We start from the raw sequence: 20,884 nt of genomic DNA on the forward strand, positions 1-20,884 counted from the left end.
AGTATGCTTACACAAACTAAGAACATTTATAATGACACTAGGCAATATAACTGTATGTGGCGACAATCATATGCACATTCCACCATTGACTGAAATGTCCTATTGTGCAGTACGTGATTGTACATGTACCTAACAATACAACTTGAAAGCACAGGAAGCAAAATCTGAGACAACTGCAAAGAGAAAGAACTATTCAACAATTAAAGAGGAAGAGACCTCAACACTTCTATAATCAAAACACCATTAGGACAGGGATTTAGCTCAGTGGTGCTACCACCTGCCTCCGAAGCTCAAGGTCCCAAGTTTGATCCTCGGTACTAAAAAAAAAAAAACAAAAAAAAAAAACAACCAGGCCATTATTTAAAAAAAAAAACAACACCATTAAGGATATATAGAAACTGAATATCATCAACCATTACCATAAGGATAATTTATGGAATATTACACCAAATAGCAGAATATGAAAAGCTTCTGGCTCACAGTAAATAAGAAGATACTCTGAGTCAAGTAAAACTGAACAAGAATACAAAAATTTTTCAGATGTAATGTTTAAACAATATGGACAGGGTCGAGGATGTAGCTCAGTGGCGCCGCACCTGCCTGGCAAGCACAAGGTCCTGAGTTCGATCCCCAGTACCGAAAACAAACAAACAAAACACAATATAGATAGTGGCATATTTCATAATTTTAAAGCACCAGGATACAAAATCCACTTTAAGTACTTAAAAAAAGAAGAGCAAATTAAACCTACAGAAGCATGAACACAATAAAAATAACAATGAAAATCGATGAAAAACAAAAAGGTCAAACAGAAGAAATCAATGAAACCAAAAGCTGATATTTTTAAGAAAATGACTAAACTTTCATGCATAGAATAATCAAGAAAAAATTCAATTACCAAAAACATATGTAAAATGTGGAACATCATGCCAGTGACTAAAATCAACAAAACAATAGTATGGGAATATTATATACTGTGGTGGTGTTGGTCAGAGGTATGGTGTGAGATGGATATGCAGAGATAAAGGGACCTTTTGGGCCACAGCCTAAACCTCCTGGAATGCACCATTAAAAATACCCTACAGGACCACAGTTCAAGTAGGATCAAAACACACTACCTTAAGGAATGTATGCTCTGGCCCTTGTCCTCCCCTTACTGTGATTACTTAGATGAGCCCAAAGGTCAGTCATGTAACCACTCCATCTTTATCCAGTCCTTCTCTTATCCCCTACATGAATTCCTGCATAGGTGTCCTTTTGTTCTTTATCCTTGTTTCCTGGTTTTATCAATAAAAAGTCATAGGAGCTTCAATTTGGGGCTGTTTGTTCCTGAGACTCTCTCCTGCTGAGGAGTCTAGGTTAAGGCAGCCCTTCTGGGCTCTACTGGAGACAGTAAACTGGACACTGCCTTTGAGTAATCTCTCATCCTTTGCACCAACACAGTTATGAACAATGACAATAAACAAAATTTTTGACTACTGAAAGGAAATAAAACAAGGCATGAAGGCAACTCACTGACAATTGTAACTACAAGAGGCTGAGGAAGAAGGTTTACTTGAGCTCAAGAGTCAGTCAAAACAGTGAGATCTTATTATTATAGGTACCTAAATTAAATAAAAATTAATAATACAGTCAGAGAGGGACTGGGCTCTCCAAGAAATCAGTAAGATGGAGATATCAGAATTGTGGCTGGACAAGGACCAGAGATTAAAATCACAATGGTCAGTATTTAAATCTAAGGGATGAATACAAACTTGACTGTAATTGGTACCACCCAGTCCATTAAGCCCAGGGTATGCATCAGAAAAGATTGGAAAGGTTTTTCATTTATTAAAGAAATGAAATCTTTAAAACAGAAAACTTCAGGCCCCTTAATTTGCTGGAGTACTCTATCCAACACTTCAGAAAAAACTATCCTATAAATATTCTTTATGAAGATAAGAGGTGGAAATACTTCCTTATTCATTTCATACAAGGACAGTAATGCTCTGATATGACAATGACATTATAAGAAAACAAACTGAGCCACTCTAAACTTTGAGGTAAAGATTCTATTGAAATATTAGCAAATGCACTATAACAATATATAAAAGGAATAGTATTACTATGACAAATCAAGGTTTAGTCTAGGAATGCAAGGCTCATTTTCTAAGTCACAACAGATGCTTTAAAAAGCACTTGAAATTCAGTATTTATTTGTAATTCCAAAGAGAAATAAATGATAGATTGGAAAGGAATTATCAAAATAGCCATTTCCTCCCCTGGTATTAGAGATTGAACCCAGGGCCTTCCCACTGAGCTATATTCTCAACTTTTTTTTTTTTTTGAAACAGGGTCTCATTAATAACATTGGGTTACATAAACACATACCATACTTTCCTAGGGAAAATTTGTACTTTGGCATTAGAGTAGCTGGCTGTGCGTCTCAGCAGCTGCTCCTGGGGAATACAAGAAGCAATCTTTGGGTTTGCTCACTTGGTATGATGAATAGCAAAGTGTACACATGTGTGCAAAGGTGTCAAACCAGAATTCATCTTTTGCATATGTATCCCTGAGCACCACAGGGGGTATAATATACCCACACAATTCATCTGTTATGTAAACATGTGCTGTACATTAACGGAATGTGGGTGTGCCTCACAGTAGCTGGGTCTGGGGAAAGCAGGAACCCATCTATGCATTCACCCAGTTGGCAGACAAATAGCAAGGTGTGCACTGGAGCTCCAAAGAAGCAATGTGTGTGCATTTAGGATTTGTTTTTTAAAAGTTTTCTTTTGATTTTTCTGGTAGAAGTAGCTCAATTCAGTACAATGGCACATGACAAACCAGATTTGCAAGTTTTAGAGGAGGTCAAAAGTGAATTATCAGGTGACTCAAACACATGATGATGATGATGATGATGATGATGATGATGATGATGATGAGATGACGAGTTGACATTGGCCATGTGAGCCAAAGTTCCTGTGACAGTAAAATGGAGCAAGAATCCACAGATATAGACACAGGGAATGGAGACCTTCCTAATTCAAATGACAAAAAAACCAGCAATGTCTGTACATATTTGACTAGTCAAAGTGGTCACAAAACCAAATGGAATGATCCAATGTTAGAACTAGGTCCATATTCTTAAGTGAAATAAATAGGACACACATGTGTAAATACCGAATAGTTTCTCTAGTGTGAGAAACTGATAGTGTAAACAAGGGTTAAAATGATTAAAATGAATAATTGATAATTTGAAATAGGAAAAAAGGTCCAAAGATGAAGGAGTGAAGGGAGGGGAAGGGGAAAGGAAAAGAGGGAAATGAAAAACTATGAGAAAAGAAAAAAAATGGAAATGAAATCTATGTAAATAGGGAAGGGTGGAGGGGGTGAAGGGCGCACAGGTAATGAGGAAAAAAATAAGAACCAAGATATATCATGTACAGGTACAAACACCCAATGATAAATGTAAACGAATTGTATACCTAAAATGTACCAATAAGAGAACTAAAAAAAAAAGTCAAGCAATTTACACACCATCTGAATACATGACTATTAATGAACATCTCGCAACATTTTGTGGTCACTGTAGCTTTAGGCAGAAGATACCAAAAAAGACTTCAAAACACGTTATAAAATATTTGCCCTGGTAAATGCTAAGACACATTATACTTTCTGTTTAGAAACTGATCCTGGAACTCAGCCACTAGGCCTAAGCCTAACCATGAATAATCATTCCGGTAGTGATGTGTTTATGGTTGTATAGAGAGAAGGGAGGTGGCTCACATGACCTCCCTGTTTTAAGATTGTGGAAGCATGAATTATAATTACAGTAGTATTACGTTTATGGTTGAACAAAGGGAAAGGGAAGAGAGTGACTCAGCTCCTTTGTTTCTAAATGTACTAAAACCTTGACAAAAGTGAAGCCTGAGATGGTAACTTTTTACAACAAAACCAAAGGAGGCAAAGTAGATGTTGTTGATGAATTATGCAGGAACTGTGGTATCACTCAAAACACAAAGTGTTGGCCAATGGTTGTGTTTTACTCAGTCCTAAACATGTCTGGCATAAATAGCTTGACAGTTTACAAAGAAAATAACAAGTGCAAAACATCACGGAGAAATTTTCTTAGAGGATTGGGACTGGAAATCTTAAGAGATCATTTATAGAAAAGGAAGAATAAAATTTCTGCCCAGAAAACTACGCAAAAATGCTATGCAGCTCATTGGTGAGCTGACAAGTGAACAGGCTGGTACAACATCACAAAGACCTACTACTACTATGACAACAGAAAAACCAAAAAGATGTCCACTGTGCCCTACAAAAAAGGACAGCAAAATAAAACATATGAGCGATTGGTGTAAGCAATACTTGTATGTGACAGTCTTTGTCTTTTTTTTTTTTTTTTTTTGGTACAGGGATCAAACTCGGGTCCTTGCACTTGCGCAGCAGGCAACGAAACCACTGAGCTAAATCCCAGGCCCAATACTTGTATACTTGTATGTGAAACATGCAATTGTCATGTGCCTTGGATGTGATAGCTGAAGCAAAGATTTCTACGGTAGACTTCTGTTTGTATTTACATTGTAGTTCACATGGGTTTTTATTTCTGGGGTTATCTTTTAGGTTTTGTAAGCACGTAAACAGCTGATATGAAAATGTTGATGTCTACTCTAAGCATTCATTATATATTTAAAATTTTGTTTTACTGATATCTTATTTTCCTGCTAAGTGCAATATAGTAGGACGCTCCTGACAAAAGAAGAGACAAGAAACATGACGAGATTAACTTGCCACAAAAGAAAGGAAAGCCAAGCACATGTGCTGCAAGCAACACATGTGTATGAACATGCAGCTGTCATGTCTGAAGACTGTCTTGGGTGTGACAGTTGGAAGCAAAGATTTCTGGGGTAGACTTTTGTTTGTATTTACATTGTAGTTCACACAGGTTTTTATTTCTGATATTATTTTTTAGGTTTTGTAAACAAGTACACAGCTGATCTGAAAATGTTGATGTCTATTCTAAGCACTCATTACATATTTGCTATTTTATTGATCTTACTTTCCTGCTAAGTGCACGTTGGACAATATAGCAGGAAGCTCCTGACAAGAGAGGTGACACAAATGGCCTGGCACACAGGAAAGAAAAGCTAAGCCTATGTGCTACCAGTGTAAGTAAGACATGTGTATGGAACATGCAGTTGTTATGTGTGAAGACTACCTTGGGTATGACACTTGAAGCAAAGATTATTTTTGTTGCACAGTTCTATTGGTATTTTCATTGTAATTTGTATAGGAATTTATTTCTGATGTTATCTTTTAGATACTGTAAGCAAGTACACAACTGATGTGAAAATGTTGATGTTTATTCTAAACACAATACATATTAAGAATTTAATACTTTATTGCTATTTTATATTCCTGTTAACTACACATTGTATAATATAATGAGGGTCTCTTGACAAAACAGCAAAACCAGTGAGATGTCAAGTATGTCCTACAAAAAAGACAGGAAAGCAAAACACATGTGCTGTCAGTGTAAGCGATATGTATGGAACATGCTATTGTCATGTGCGCAGAATGCTGTGGGTGTGACAAATGAAGATTATTTTTGTTGTAGAGTTCTATTGGTATTTTCATTGTCGTTCATATAGGAATTTATTTCTGATGGTATTTTTTAGACTTTGTAAACCAAAGAACAGTCAATGTTGAAAATTTGATGCTTTTTATAAACACTCAAATATTAAAAATTCAAGACTTTGATATTTTTCTGTTAAGTACTCATTGTTTCATATAATAAAACTCATAAAAGGAAAATAATTCATTAATAGAAATATTCTAAAGAGTAAACATGGGTATTATACACCCACAACAATGTGCCTTTAACACAAAATTGGTGTTATGCCCTGCAAACTTGGGATCCTCCCACTGAAGCCTCCCAGAATGCTGGGATTGAAGGAGTGCACCACCACATCCAGTCAAAATGGTTCTTCTTTATAGACAACAAAACTGAATATGCAAAAAATCCTAAAGATTTTACCAAAAAAAGCTACTAGGACTAGCAAGTAAATTTAGTAAGGTCTTAGAATACAAGATCATTGTACCTAAAATTCCATTTACCATAATGTCAAAAAATGGGAACAACTTAGTACTAGTTTGGGAACAAAATAGTACTAGACGTATACAAAAAATGGGAACAAAGTAGTACTAGATTTATACAACAAAAAAATTTGCAAAACATTCCCAGGAGAAATCAATACAGATCTAAATTTAAAAAATTACATTCATGTGATAGCAGAACAAACATTGTTAAGATTTTAATTCTGGCCACACTGACCTAAACATCCAATAGAATTCCCCTAATGTTCCATAAGGATTTTTGTAAAAATCAACAACACAACATTAAAATTTATATGGCTATTTAAAGAACTGAGAATAGACAAAATGATTCTGAAATGGTAGAACAGGCCGGACATGGTGGCGCATGCCTATAATCTCAACATTTGGAAAGCTGAGGCAGAAAGTTCAAGGCCAGCCTGGGCTACCTACTGAGTTCAAGGCCAGCCTGAACTGTATAGCAAGACTCTTTCCCCTCCCCCGCAAAAAAAATAAAATAAAAAAAAGAGAACACGGACAACCCACGGTACCTGATTTCACAACTTACCATTGAGCATAAAATTACAGTAATCAAAACAATGTGATAATGGCATAAGAACATATAGCTTGAATGACCCATATATATAGAACAATTAATTTTTGACAAAGATGCCCAAGTAATTCAATGTAGAAACAAATGCTTTCAACATCCGATTGTTTTCAACGTATGAACAACAAGCTACTTATATGAGAAAAAACATGAAACTTGACCCATACCTCATGTATCATTTGCTGACAATAAGATGAAAGATACTATAAATATAAAATTAAAAGCCAAAGCTATAGCCAGGAACAGTGGTGTGTGCCTATAATCCCAGCACTGAAGGAGGCTATAGCAGGATGGCAAGTTTGAGTTCTCCGTGGGCAACTTAGTGATACCCTGTCTCAAGTTAAAAATAAAACAGACTCAGGATGTAGCTCAGTGGTAGAATGCCCATGAGTTCAATCTGCAGTACAGCCAAAAAGAAAGCCAAAGGGCCGGGGATTTAGCTCAGTGATTCCGCTACCTGCCTCACAAGCACAAGGTCCCGAGTTCGATCCCAGGCACCAAAAAAAAAAAAAACAAACAGAAAGCCAAAACAACTGAAAAAGACAGCTCAGTAAAAAGGTCAAAAGATACGAACAGACACAACACAAGGATCTATAAAAGTTCAATAAAAACATAAAACAATATCAAATGTCATTAGTCATAAGAGACATAAATTAAAACAATGAAATACAATTACACATCTATCAGAATGGCTAAAATTTTAGAAACTGGTAATAACAGATATTAGTGGGGATGTGGAGACACTGCAACACACACTACTAGTAGAAATTAAGAGTATTAGCCAAATTAAAAAAAGTATTAGCCAAATTTGTGGCAGTTTATTATATTATACAGTTAAACATGTACATACCATATGGCCCAGAAATAAAACTCCTACATATTTTTCAGAGACAAATGAAAATATTTATCGACATAAAGAATTGTACACAAATCTTTGTAACAGATTCTTAAGCCAAAAATAATACAAATGTCCACAAACAGGTGAATGAATAACCAAATTGTAGTCTATTCACACAATGGAATAGTATTCAACAATAAAAAGACACAATGTTTTGGTACACACAAAAACACCAAAGAATCTCAAAATTATTACCTGGAAAAAGAAACCATATAAAAGAGAACATACTGTGTGATTTCACTTATATGAAACTTTGAAAAAGGATAAATCTCTAATCCGTAGTGACAAAAAGTGCCTAGGGTTAGGGGTCAAAGTTTAAGAAGTGACCAGGAAGAAGTGATGAAAGCTTTCTACATCTTAATTATGGCAGTTGCTATATGAAATTTATTTTTCACCAAACTCTTTGAACATAAACTTGGTATGGGAAATACATGTAACAAACTTTTTTATTTCTTGGCAATATTTGACTTAAGCCAAAACACTGCAAGAGTTTTAGTGTATTGTCCATATTTTTAAAATACAATACAATGTTTATTTCTCACACCTATCAGTTTCTGGATTTCCCATTCAATTTCAATTCAATCACAATTTGGTGCAAGAGCCACGGAGATTCACTTGGTTTAGCTTCAAGTGTATTATAAATGTGCAAAGGACTTTTTCCCTTTACATATCTGTAGCCTCAATTATTCAGAAGGACGAGATACCAGAATCACAAGTTCAACAACAGCCTGGGTAACTTAGTGACACCTTGTCTCAAAATTAGTTTGACATGCTTGAGGCCTTGATTTCAATCCCCTGTATGTTCACCTCCATATATATTTACATTTTCAATCCATGTTTTCATTATTACAAAAAAAAAAGTTCCCAGGCAATCTTTAGAAACATTGCCCCACTAAAAGCCTGATCACTTTTTTATTTTTCCTATTTATTTATTTATATTATTACATGTTTGTGATATATATTCATCCTGGTTGGTATATATACATATCACATCTTAATCGTTTTTCTTCCTTTACCCTTCCTTCCGTACCCTCTCCCTCTATCATACTTCTTTACTAAAACAACATGAACAAAATATATCCCGCAACTATAAAATTAGATGAAAGAAGATCCTAGCAGAAACAAAATATCAACAAAAGTTTGAAGGGTAGAAGGTAATATGGACAAGTGCTAAATGACAAATGAGAATGGAGAAAGCTGAGACAGAAGTGCATACAGAGAAAGAATTCAATGAGCACCAGATGGGACATAACTCAGAACATTCCTCTGTTAATACAAATACAACAGTGGAACAAAAGCAAAGGACTGGTTGAAAGGCTACGTAAATAAGTAACAGTATGACCTACCAGATTTCAAAAATCATCAATGAAAGTCAAGTGATGATCCCTCTTCAAAAATTCTGAGAAATAAGGTTCTAAGGGAAATACGGGATCTAAAGAACAAGGAATGCAAAACAAGAGATAGGTAAGGGAATTCCCAGGATAACAGTGAAAAGCAGATAAAGCAGACCAAATTGGAGTAGGAAAAAGAAGCTTCAACATGACAGCTTCAAGAGAAAAAAAACTAAAATTGATCAATTACCTGGTATATTTGAACTTACTGAGGAGTTCTGGGTTTCTGATGGAAAACTGGAAAATAGCTATGTAAACAAAAAATTCAGAGAAAAAGTGCAAACTTTATATCTAGGAAGAGCAACAAGAAAAAGACATGCAAAGAAATGTAATCAGCATAAACTATATGTATATAAAATTGTGTGGATGTGTACTATGTAGGCAATATATACAATGTTGAACTGCTTTGAATATTTACTTAGTTATAGTCTTATCAACACTGATTAATGTGTTTAACCAAACAGTATAATACAACCTTACTTAGAATGAAAAGAGGGAAGTATGCCTTTGGTAAGTAGTAGAAGAGAGCTAAATCCATAACTTCCATATCAAGAGTAATGTCTACAAGTGACAAATTAAGCAGAAATATTATAAGCACATTAAAGAGAAACATAACAGGAAAGAAAAGAAAGAATAGTTAAAAAAACAGTGATTGCCTCAATGTACAGTTTTCAATATGGCCTTATAAGAATGACAGTCTTTAACAAAGGATATGCTTTAAATTTTATAAGACAAAAAAATTTTAAGACTCATGATAAACCAAGTAACAATATATGAAAATGTTAACATACTACATTTTACCTGAAATAAGACTGGAAATATAGCATATACCACATACAATGATCATATTTATGTATAACACAAGTACTCATGTACATATCAAGGATCAGAAAAAAAACCTCGTAATATTGGATTTTAACTGATTTTCAAATAAGGCTATTACTTGCTGAAAAATATCAAATAAAATTAACACCACAAAAAGAGACAACCACATTTAAAGTACCTCTTAGTGTGATGCAAGAGTGTTTGTGCCTAAAATTAAACAGAATTTAAATCTGATCAGGCCTCTGCATCCTACTACCAGTTTATAGGAAATATGAAAGCCAATTAAATTCACCACAAGAATATCACCCAAAAAATGTTAAGTTTTATAGGAAATTCCACAGAATATGCCTTTTTAAAATAACTGTAAAAATGGAAAAAAAAATTAAAAACCACACATTTAATAAGAGATATCAAATCCAAATGCTACATATATTATATTCTTTAAAACTACGTTTTCGAGCAAATGAGATTAAGTGTAATGGTACTGTGGTAATGTTTAAAAGATCCTCTCTTTTTTTTTAATCTATATATTTATTGGTACATTTTAGGTATAAAATACATTTACATTTATCATTGGGTGTTTGTACCAGAACATGATGTATCTTAGTTATTTTTTCTCCAATTACCTGTGCACCCTTCACCCCCTCCACCCTTCCCTATTTACACAGACTCTGCTTCCATTTTTTTTTCTTTCTCATAATTTTTCCTTTCCCTTCTTTCCTTTCCCCTTCCTCTCCCGCCATCCCCGAACCCTTGGACCTTTTATTTCAAATTATCAATTATTCATTTTAATTATTTTAACCCTTATTTACACTTTCAATTTCTCACACTAGAGAAACTATTAGGTATTTACACATGTGTGTCCTATTTATTTCACCTAAGAGTATGGCCTCAATATGCATCCATTTAGCTATAAATGTCTCTAGTTTGTCATTCTTTATGGCTGAGTAGTACTCCATTTTAGAAAAAAACCACATCTTTTTACCCAGTTTCCAGTCGATGGGCACTTGGGCTGTTTCCAAGCTTTAGCTATTACAAACTGTGCCGCAATAAACATGAGTACACATATATTGCTGTGGTATGATTCTTTTAATTCTTTGGGGAAGATTCCCAGTAGGGGAATAGCTGGGTCAACTGCGACCTATAGTCCTAGTTCTTTGAGGTATCTCCATACTGATTTCCACAGTGGTTGCACCAGCCTGCACTCCCACCAACAATTTAGAAGGGTTCCTTTCTCTCCACACCCCCACCAGCATTTGTTATTGGTTGATTTCTTGATAGCAGCCATTCTTTGTGAGGTGAGGTGGAATTTCAGTGTTGTTTTCATCTGCATCTCTCGAATGACCAGTGATGTTGAACATTTTTGCATATATTTATTTGCTGTTTTTACTTCTTTGTCTGAGAAATGTCTGTTCATTTCAGATGCCCATTTACAATAGCATCTAAAAAAATGAAATATCTAGGAATCAACCTAACAAAGGAAGCAAAAGACCTCTACACTGAAAACTACAGCTATGTGGAAAAGGAGATCAAAGAGGATATAAGAAAATGTAAAGATATCCCTTGTTCCTGGGTAGGAAGAACCAATATAGTGAAAATGGCCATACTTCCAAAACTACTATATAGATTCAATGCAATGCCAATTGAAATTCCAACAATATACTTCACAGAGCTAGAGAAAACAATCCAAAAATTCATTTGGAACCAGAAGAAACCTAGAATAGCAAAAGCAATTCTAGGCAACAGAGACATGGTTGGGGGATATCACAATCCCAACTTGAAACTATACTACAAAACTACTGTGATAAAAACAGCACGGCACTGGCAAAGAAACAGACCCAAAGATCAGTGGAATAGATTACAAGATGCAGAAACAACTCCAGACATACTCAGCCACCTCATCTTTGACAAAGGAGCCAACCAACCTCACTGGAGGAAAGATAGCTTATTTAATAAATGATGTTAGAAAAATTGGATTTCAACCTGCCAAAGATTAAAACTAGATGCATACCTATCACCATGCACTAAACTAAGATCAAAGTGCATTAAAGATCTAAATATTAAAACAGAAACACTAAACTTGCTGGAAGACAAGTTAGGTAGAACTCTTGATGACACTGGCATAGGAAAAGACTTCATGAAGAAATCTTCAGTAGCACGGGAGCTATCACAAAGAATCAACAACTGGGATCTCATCTCATCGTATTAAAAAGCTTCTGCACTGCAAGAGAAACTACCAACAGAGCTAAGAGACAACCTACAATGTGGGAAGAAATTTTTAGCAGCTGTACCTCAGACAAAGGTCTACTATCGAGAATATACAAAGAACTGAAAAAAAATCAGACCCCTCAAATTCAAAGGTCCTTATCTTTTAACAATATATTCTCAACTAATTGCAGATGAAATCATGTGATTTCTGGGATGTATCCTAAATTTATCAGAAAGTAAAATGGATGAAACAAAACTGGCCCTATGTTAGCAACAGATGAAGATGGGTTAATGGACACCTGAAAGTTTACTGTACTATTATACCTGTTATTTCTAAATATTTACAATATGAATTCACTTAAAAATTAAAATCTTCTATGTATTAAGAAATAAATTTTAAAAACTCTTCCACCCAAGTATACCACAATCATTTTGATGACCACTCAAAAATATCAAAACTTTGCCGCGTGCTGTGCAAGCACAAGGACCGGAGTTCAATCCCGGTACCAAAAAAAAAAAAAAAAATATATCAAAACTTTCCATGTACCTAATTATACTATTAATATAGCCTAAAGTGATTTTTACATTCCATAAAATACTGCCATTATTGGGCTGGGGATTTAGCTCAGTGGTTCTGCTGCCTGCCTCGCAAGAGTAAGGACCCGAGTTCAAACCCCAGTACCAAAAAAAAAAAAAAAACCAAACAAAATACTGCCATTATGAAAAATCAATTTTAACTAGAAATCTGCAGTTGACCACAACATTCCACTCTTCATATACTGAAATATTTCCATGATAGGAATCTATGAGAGTCATATATCAGAGATAAACTGGTTACCTCTCTCAATTTCTCTCGCTCACGTTCCCTCTCAGCAATTCGTTTTCGCCTCTCCTCCTCTTCTTTAAGAGCATTTTGTGTTTCTGTTCTTAGTTTATCATCTTTAAGAATCTTACGAATTTTCTTTCTGCCTTTTCCAGGAGACTTAGAATCATCGTTTTCATCTTCTTCCTCCTCCTCCTCCTCCTCCTCCTCCTCCTCCTCCTCCTCCTCCTCGTCTTCCTCCTCCTCCTCCTCCTCCTCCTCTTCCTCTTCTTTTTCTTCTTCAGAATTGCTCTAGGGAATTTTAGTCAATGGAGGTGAACAGTACAAAGTTGTGTAACTTTCCTCAAAATTTAAGCAATGAATTATATAATCAGGCACTTATTCAACATAGCCAATATGAAGAAATAACTCATATGTCTACAACAAATGAATGGATAAAAAAGAAAATGTGGTATACATATGCAAAGAATTATCCAGAGAAAAAGGAATAAAATTCTGATACATGCTGCAAAACAGATGAACCCAGAAAACATTATATCAATAAAATAAACCAAAAAAAAAATGTATGGTTCCACATTTAGGAGGTACTTAGAAAGAGGCAAACAAGCCGGGGATTTAGCTCAGTGGTTCCGCTGCCTGCCTCGCAAGCGCAAGGACCCAAGTTTGATCCCCAGTACAAAAAAAAAAAAAAAAAAAAAAAAAAAAGAGGCAATCAAAAATTTATCTAGAGGTTAACTGGGGGTGGGAATAGAAGGGAAATGGGAGTTAATATTTAATGGGTCTGAAGTTTCTGCTTCTGAGTATAATTAAAGCCACTGAATAATACACCTTAAAATGTTTGAAATTTAACTTTTAAAAACTGAATCCTTCCTTCAAGAGACAATAGAGTTAACAGAATCAAACCTATTATAGTCACTTTTGCTATACTAAACTCACCTAAAAATAAGAAACTCAAGTTTGCTAATTTCAATGCCAGAAGAAATGTATTCATATGTAACTCATTACTCAGGATACAGTGTTTTATGTTTTCCTAAAATATAACACCTTACATGATTTCCATGGCCATATCCATATAAAACAATAAATTTAAATGGTTTGAAATTTCCATTAGAAACAAAGATAAAGGAAAACTGATAGTATGCTATTATTTGTATCTATTTTTAATATTAAAATTTAAATTTTATTCACCCCATAATATTTGCATGTATTTAGATGTTTAAAAAACTAATCTTTCCATAAGTATTAGTGATAATAGACCACTGGTATATAACTAATGAATAGGGCCGGGGATTTAGCTCAGTGGTACCGACGCCTACCTTGCAAGTGCAAGGTACCGAGTTTGAACCCCGGTACCAAAAAAAAAAAGAAAGAAAGAAAAGACTAATGAATAGAACACAGAGATAACATTATACTTCATAATGTACTGTAGTAATAATTCAAGAACACAATGAATATTATTACCTTGTTTTCACTAGATGAATCTTCTTGAACCTTAATGCGTCGCCTTTTCTTCTTCTGTTTATAACTCCGCTGATTTTCTTCTAATTCTGCTTTCTTTGCAGACCTGAAGAAAATTTAAATGAAAAATATTTCATGAGTTTCCTGCAATAAATTATGTATTATTTTAGAAAAATAAGACCTTTGTGTGCACTTCTAAAAACAAAGAGGAAACCAAAAGTCAAAAATATCAGATATTCCATCAGACCCCGAACTTCAAATTTTAACTAAAAAGATCAATACTTGGGGCCGAGGATTTAGCTCAGTGGTTCTGCTCCCTGCCCCACAAGTGCAAGGACTCGAGTTCAATCCCCAGTACCAAAAAAAGAAGATCAATACTTTAAGGTATTCAAAGAGAAGCTTTGGTGTTTGAGTAGTAAGACAGATAAAGTGGCAGATTCTGTAATCCCAACATTATGGGAGGTTGAAGCAGGAGGACTGTGAGTTTAAGCACAGTCTGGGCAACTCAAAGAGAACCTGTCTCAAAAACAAAAAATAAAAGAGGGCTAGGAATATGGCTCAGTGTAAAGGCCTTAGTATATCACCCCCCCCAAAAGAAATTCTGAAGTGACATTAGAACTGCTTTTCTGGTAAGATAGAAGTAGACACTATTTATACATAAAATATTATTGCTTAAAAAAAGACTAAAAGTTTGGTTCTGTTTTCTTCACAATAGGTCACAAGCACAAGGAATAAAACCAAGAATCAACAAATGGGATTATGTCAGATTAAAAAGTTTCTGTACATCTAAAGAATCAATCTGTGGCCCAGGGATTTAGCTCAGTGGTTCCGGGCGCCTGCCTCACAAGCGCAAGGTACCGAGTTCGATCCCCGGTACGAAAAAAAAAAAAGAATCAATCCGTGCAGTGAAGAGACAACCTATAGAATGGGAAGAAACTTTTGCCTGCTATTCCTCAGACAGAGGACTGATATTCAGAATATACAAAGAACTCAAAAAAATTAAACCACCTAAAATTAAAGATCCAGTTAAGAAATGTGCAAAAAAATGCACAGATACTTAACAGAGGAGGAAATACAAATGGTTAACACATATGAAAAAATGCTCACCCTCTCTGGCCATCAGAGAAATGCAAATTAATACAATGCTAAGATTCTACCTTACTCCAGAAAGAACATTAATCATTAAGAAATCAAACAACAACAAATTTTGGTGAGGCTGTGGTGAAAAAAGAACCCTCTTTCACTGCTGGTAGTAATGTAAAACTAGTACAACCATTATGGAAATCATTATGGAGATTTCTCAAAGAACTGAAATTAGAAGGGCCAGGGATTTAGCCCGTGCGGCACAGCACCTGCCTGGCAAATGTGAGGTCCTGAGTTCGATCCCCAGTACCAAAAAAAAGAGAACTGAAATTAGAAATTCCGTATGTCCCAGCTATCCCCCTTCTAGGTATCTTCCCCAGAGAGCTTAAGACATCATACTGCAGCAATACATGCATACCAATGTTTATAGCAGCGCAATTTATAAAACCTAAAGCCTGGAAATAGCCTGTATACTAATCAACAGATGACTAAAGAAAATGTGATATAGATATATTATGGAATACTGCTCTGGTATAAAGAATGACAGATTGGAGGTATTTGTAGGAAAATGGATGAACCTGGAAAATATAACGTTGAGTAAAGTAAACACAAGCTTAAATACCACATGGTATCTGTCATTTCAGTTGGGGCAAAGTACAAGCAAAAAGAATAATAAGGATGGATAGAAGGGGACAAGGAGATTGATCTCTTGCAATAGGGAAGTGGTCAAGGGGAAAAGGCATGAGGGGTGAGGAGAAGAAGAGGAAATAAGTAGAATAAAGATATGCCATGTACAGGAACCTAATATCCTCAATTTATGTAAACATTATATGCCCTAACATGAGCTACGATTAATAATATCAATAAGAATGAAAAATGGGATGGAGGAACTGGAGAATGAGGAAGGAGAAGACGGATGGGAAGTGGATAAAAAAGAAACAACCTGTGGTATGTAAATGTAACCATGGGCCAAGATGACTGTAAACTGCATGAACTGCAAACGTGGTAATAAAATAAAATAAAATTTTTTTAAAAGATGGCAGGGTCTAGGGCAAATGTATAATAAGAAATTATTGCTTAATGAGTACAAAAGTTTCAGTTTTGTAAGATGAAAAAATTCTGGAGATTGGTTGCAGAAACAGGCAAATGCATTTAACACTACAAAACTATACACTTAAAGTACAATATATAGACAGAATGGAGTACTACTGAGCCATAAAGGATAAATTTGAGTCATGTTTACGAAAATGAATGCAAGTTGAGACCATAATGCAAAATGAAATAAATCAGACACACAAAGTTAAATACAGTATCGCATAGTTTCTCTTATATGAGAAACCGAAAGTATAAATAATTTAAAGAGCAAAAGAAAAGATAGATAATAGAAAATAGGGAAGTAGACTTTGGAGATGGAAAGATGATATGAAGATGGGGGAAGCTGAGGGCTAGGGGAAAGTAAAAAGGATTAAGATATGATGTGTATATACACCAATTCCCCACAGTGAATGTATTTATTATGTATCGTAAACATATACTAATATATCATATACTTAAAAATGATTTATCATTTGAGATTATTAGTCTGTCTTTTCTATATTACAAGTATGCAAACACACACGTTTTAAAATATTTTTAACATGATTAAGATGGTAAATTTTATGTTACATATACTTCACCATCATTAAAAATAAATATTAACAGGATACAAAATCAACACACAAGGGCCAGGGGTTTAGCTCAGTGGCACTGTGCCTGCCTTACAAGCTCGAGTTCAATCCCTGGTACTGGAAGAAAAAAAAAAGGCAAATTCAACACACAAAAATCAGTAGTGTTCCTATACCAAATGGTGAACCCAGTGAGAAAGAAATCAGGGAATGAATTCCGTTCACAATAGTTTTCAAAAAATTTAAATGCCTAGGCATCAACCAAACAAAGGAAGTGAAAGATTTCTACAATGAACATTACAGAATACTAAAGAAAGAAATTGTAGAAAATATCAGAAAATGGAAAGATATCCCTTGTTCATGGATCAAAAGAACAAATATTGTGGAAATGGCCATACTACCAAGAGAAATCTACAGATTCCATGTAATCTCTATTAAAATGCCAACAATATGCTTCACAGAACTAGAAAGGGCAAACCTGAATTTCATTTGAAAATAGCAAAGACACAAAACAGCGAAAAACAAATCCTCATGAACAAAAGGTGCAATGCTAGAGTCATCACTACACTGGACTTCGTGCTATACTGTAAAGCGAATAACAAAAACAACATAATACTGCACAAACACAGAAATGTAAACCATTGAAATAGAACAGAAAACACAGAAAAAAAATCCATGCACCTACAGCCATCTAATTTTTGACAAAAAGGCCAAAAACGTATGCTAGAGGAAAGATAGTCCTTTAAACAAATTGTACTAAACAAATTGGATGTTCACAAGCAAAAAAAATTGAAACTAGATCCTTACCTCTCACCCTGCACTAAAATCCAATCAAAATGGATCAAAGGATTCAGCATCATGATGGGCTGGGGGGAGGAGTAGTCACGAGATGCTCAGAAGATACTCACACCAGGAACAGGGATGTAGCTCAGTGACTAAATACCTGCCTGGCAAGCGCAAGGCCCTGAGTTCAATTCCCAGTACCAAAAAAGAAAAACTTTAAGAAAAAAAAAAAAGACCAGAAGATACTCACCAAGGTCTGCAGGAATTTGAATGAGGGGAGGGGTGGAATGGGGATAGGTATATGTACAAAACCCAATCATGGGTAGATAACTTGAATGAGAAGCTTTATCACATGAAATCTAGTAACTGGGTGTTTTGAATAAGAAAAAGGACCACTTCTCATCCCAGCACTGCTTACAGTCCAGCGCCAACACGCCATCTTAGGAAAGTTCAAAATGCTCTGAGAGAAGAAGCTGAGCACAGCAGCTGCCAGACTGCTGATCAGTGCCTACCTCACCTAACTCTCCTCCCACTGTGGGGCAGAACCCAGTGACAAAATATTTGCACAAAGGAAAAGTAGAATCACTCAAAGGGGAGTGACTGAGTTAAGACTAGTAAGTCCTAGGTACAGAGAGGAACAAAATACACTGTCTTAGTTCTAGAATCAAACACTGAGGGATCTGTGAGACAGTCGGAATCACAGGGGCTTGTTGCAAGTAACTGTAATCAGTGGGAACAAGAGGTGGAGAAAGGACACGGGAGTACTGTCAGAGCAGTTTCTCTCCCACCACCCTCCCAAACACTAGTGAGTTCAGGGCCTGTGTGCACTCCCTCCTGCCAATCACCAATTACTACTGAATTCCATGTGAAGGGCTCTTTTCTGCCCATCTCATTACTTATTCACAGGGTGGAAAGAGACTCTTGGTGAAGTTTGAACATCTGGGAGATGGGATCGCTAGGGGTAGAAAAACATTCAGATCACTGCCCATGGAAGCTATTTTCTGCTAGGCCACAGAAACTACTGAATACCCTAGGTATAACTGAAATTTGGCAAGCAAGAGTACTGCTTTGACCAAGGAATAAAGGCGATATAGAAAAGCTATCAGAACACTGTGCAGGAGCAAGGACGCTGTCTCCTGCTTGACCACAAGGGACCATTGAATTTGCTATCCAGAAAAAGCCTGAGTGGAACTGAGACATAACTGCAAATGGGGAGCGTAGGACAATGAGACATAAACTGAGTGGATCAAATACCAGACCCTGTGGTAGAATCACAACTGGGGAACCTGAAGTTGCTGAGGTTGCTATTTGTCAGTGGCAGGAACACTGGCAACTCACCACAGCATTCTGAAAACAGCCAAGGCTCCTGAACACAGAGCCCTTGTATGTTGTTTTGTGAGGTTTTTTGTGTGTGTATAAGTGTATATGTGTGTGTGTATATACATATATATATACACACATATGTGTGTGTGTTCTTTCAGTTGTTTGATTTTTTTTTGTGACATGCCTTTGTATATATGTGTTATTGGCTACAGTAATGTATATACATTTTCTACTGTTGCTTGTAAAACACTGCAGGTACTTAATTCACATATGCCCACTTCAAAGGTTGTTTCTGGATGTTATCTAACTTCATTTGATTGCTAGTTCAATACTTGGATACAATCTCCCATTTTGTCTCTCACCTCCCATCCACAAATTCATCCTTCCCATATATGTGTTATTTTTCCCTTCACACCTTCTCCTAGCTCTTAGCTTTTGACATATTTTTTATTATTGTCTTTTTTCCCCTCCCTTTCTATCTATTCTTTTCTTATACATAAACTCTTAAGATAAATCTAAATGCTACAGTATGTTAACATCTCACATTAGGTTTCCTGTTCACCCAGGGTTGTTTCATAGGGTTTCCAAAACTTAGTTTCTGTTAGGATATTGATTGGACTAAATCTCCCTGTATCTCTTTCACTATCAATTTAAAGTCTATCCCCCTAGTCTTTCCTCACCCACTTAAACACTATTAAATCTCTCCACCCTTCCCTACTTTTCTTGTAAATGAAAGCTATTATAAAAACTTAATTTTTCCACTTTCACGCTAAAATCAGGAACAAGACAAGGATGCCCCTATCACCACTCCTGTTCAATATAGTTCTGGAAACATAAGCCACAGCAATTAGAAAAGAGAAAGAAGCAAAAGGAATAAAGATAGGAAAGGAAGAAGTTAAACTGTCATTATTTGCTGATGATATGATACTCTACATAGAAGACCCAAAAAACTCCGCCACTTAAAAAACTCTAGACTTAATTGACAGATTCAGTAGAGTAGCTGGATACAAGGTCAACACTCAAAAAACAATAGCCTTCTTGTACACAAATAACAGACTCACTGAGAGAGAAATTAGGGAAACAATTCCTTTTACAATAGCATCCAAACAAATGAAATATCTAGGAATCAAATCTAACAAAGGAAGCAAAAGACCTCTACACTGAAAACTACAGCACTCTGAAAAAAGAGATCGAAGAGGATACAAGAAAATGGAAAGACATCCCTTGTTCCTGGGTAGGAAGAACCAATATAGTGAAAATGGCCATACTTCCAAAACTACTATATAGATTCAATGCAATGCCGATTGAAATTCCAACAATATACTTCACAGAACTAGAGAAAACAATCCAAAAATTCATTTGGAACTATAAGAGACCTAGAATAGCTAAAGCAATTCTAAGCAACAGAGACATGTTTGGGGTATCACAATCCCCAACATGAAACTATACTACAAAGCTACTGTGTTATAAAAACAGCATGATACTGGCAAATGAACAGACCTGAGGATCAGTGGAATAGATTAGAAGATGCAGAAGCAACTCCAGACATACTCAGCCACTTCATCTTTGACAAAGGAGCCAACCACCATCATTGGAGGAAAGATGGCCTATTTAATAAATGGTGTTGGAAAAACTGGATTTTAACCTGCCAAAGATTAAAACTAGACCCATACCTATCAACATGCACTAAACTAAGATCAAAGTTCATTAAAGATCTAAATATTAAACAGAAACACTAAA

The 20,884-nt window shown here is 35.5% G+C and overlaps 1 protein-coding gene across 4 annotated transcripts in view; it reads right to left on the reverse strand.

Moving 5' to 3' along the window:
• The window catches only part of Atrx (ATRX chromatin remodeler), a 300,168-nt gene that overhangs the window by 141,673 nt on the left and 137,611 nt on the right, over positions 1-20,884 (reverse strand). For all 4 annotated transcript variants that reach the window (XM_087196600.1, XM_087196598.1, XM_087196599.1 and 1 more), the window contains 2 exons: positions 14,295-14,397; positions 12,849-13,124 (listed from right to left, as the gene is read on the reverse strand). In XM_087196600.1, coding sequence (XP_087052726.1) covers positions 12,849-13,124; positions 14,295-14,397 — 379 coding nt within the window. The remainder of the gene's footprint in view (positions 1-12,848; positions 13,125-14,294; positions 14,398-20,884) is intronic.

This window comes from Heterocephalus glaber, unplaced genomic scaffold (genome assembly GCF_053883595.1).
Source record: "Heterocephalus glaber isolate CG9 unplaced genomic scaffold, H.glaber_assembly_v1.0 deba00001613, whole genome shotgun sequence".
In the NCBI taxonomy this organism is placed as follows: Eukaryota; Metazoa; Chordata; class Mammalia; order Rodentia; family Bathyergidae; genus Heterocephalus; species Heterocephalus glaber.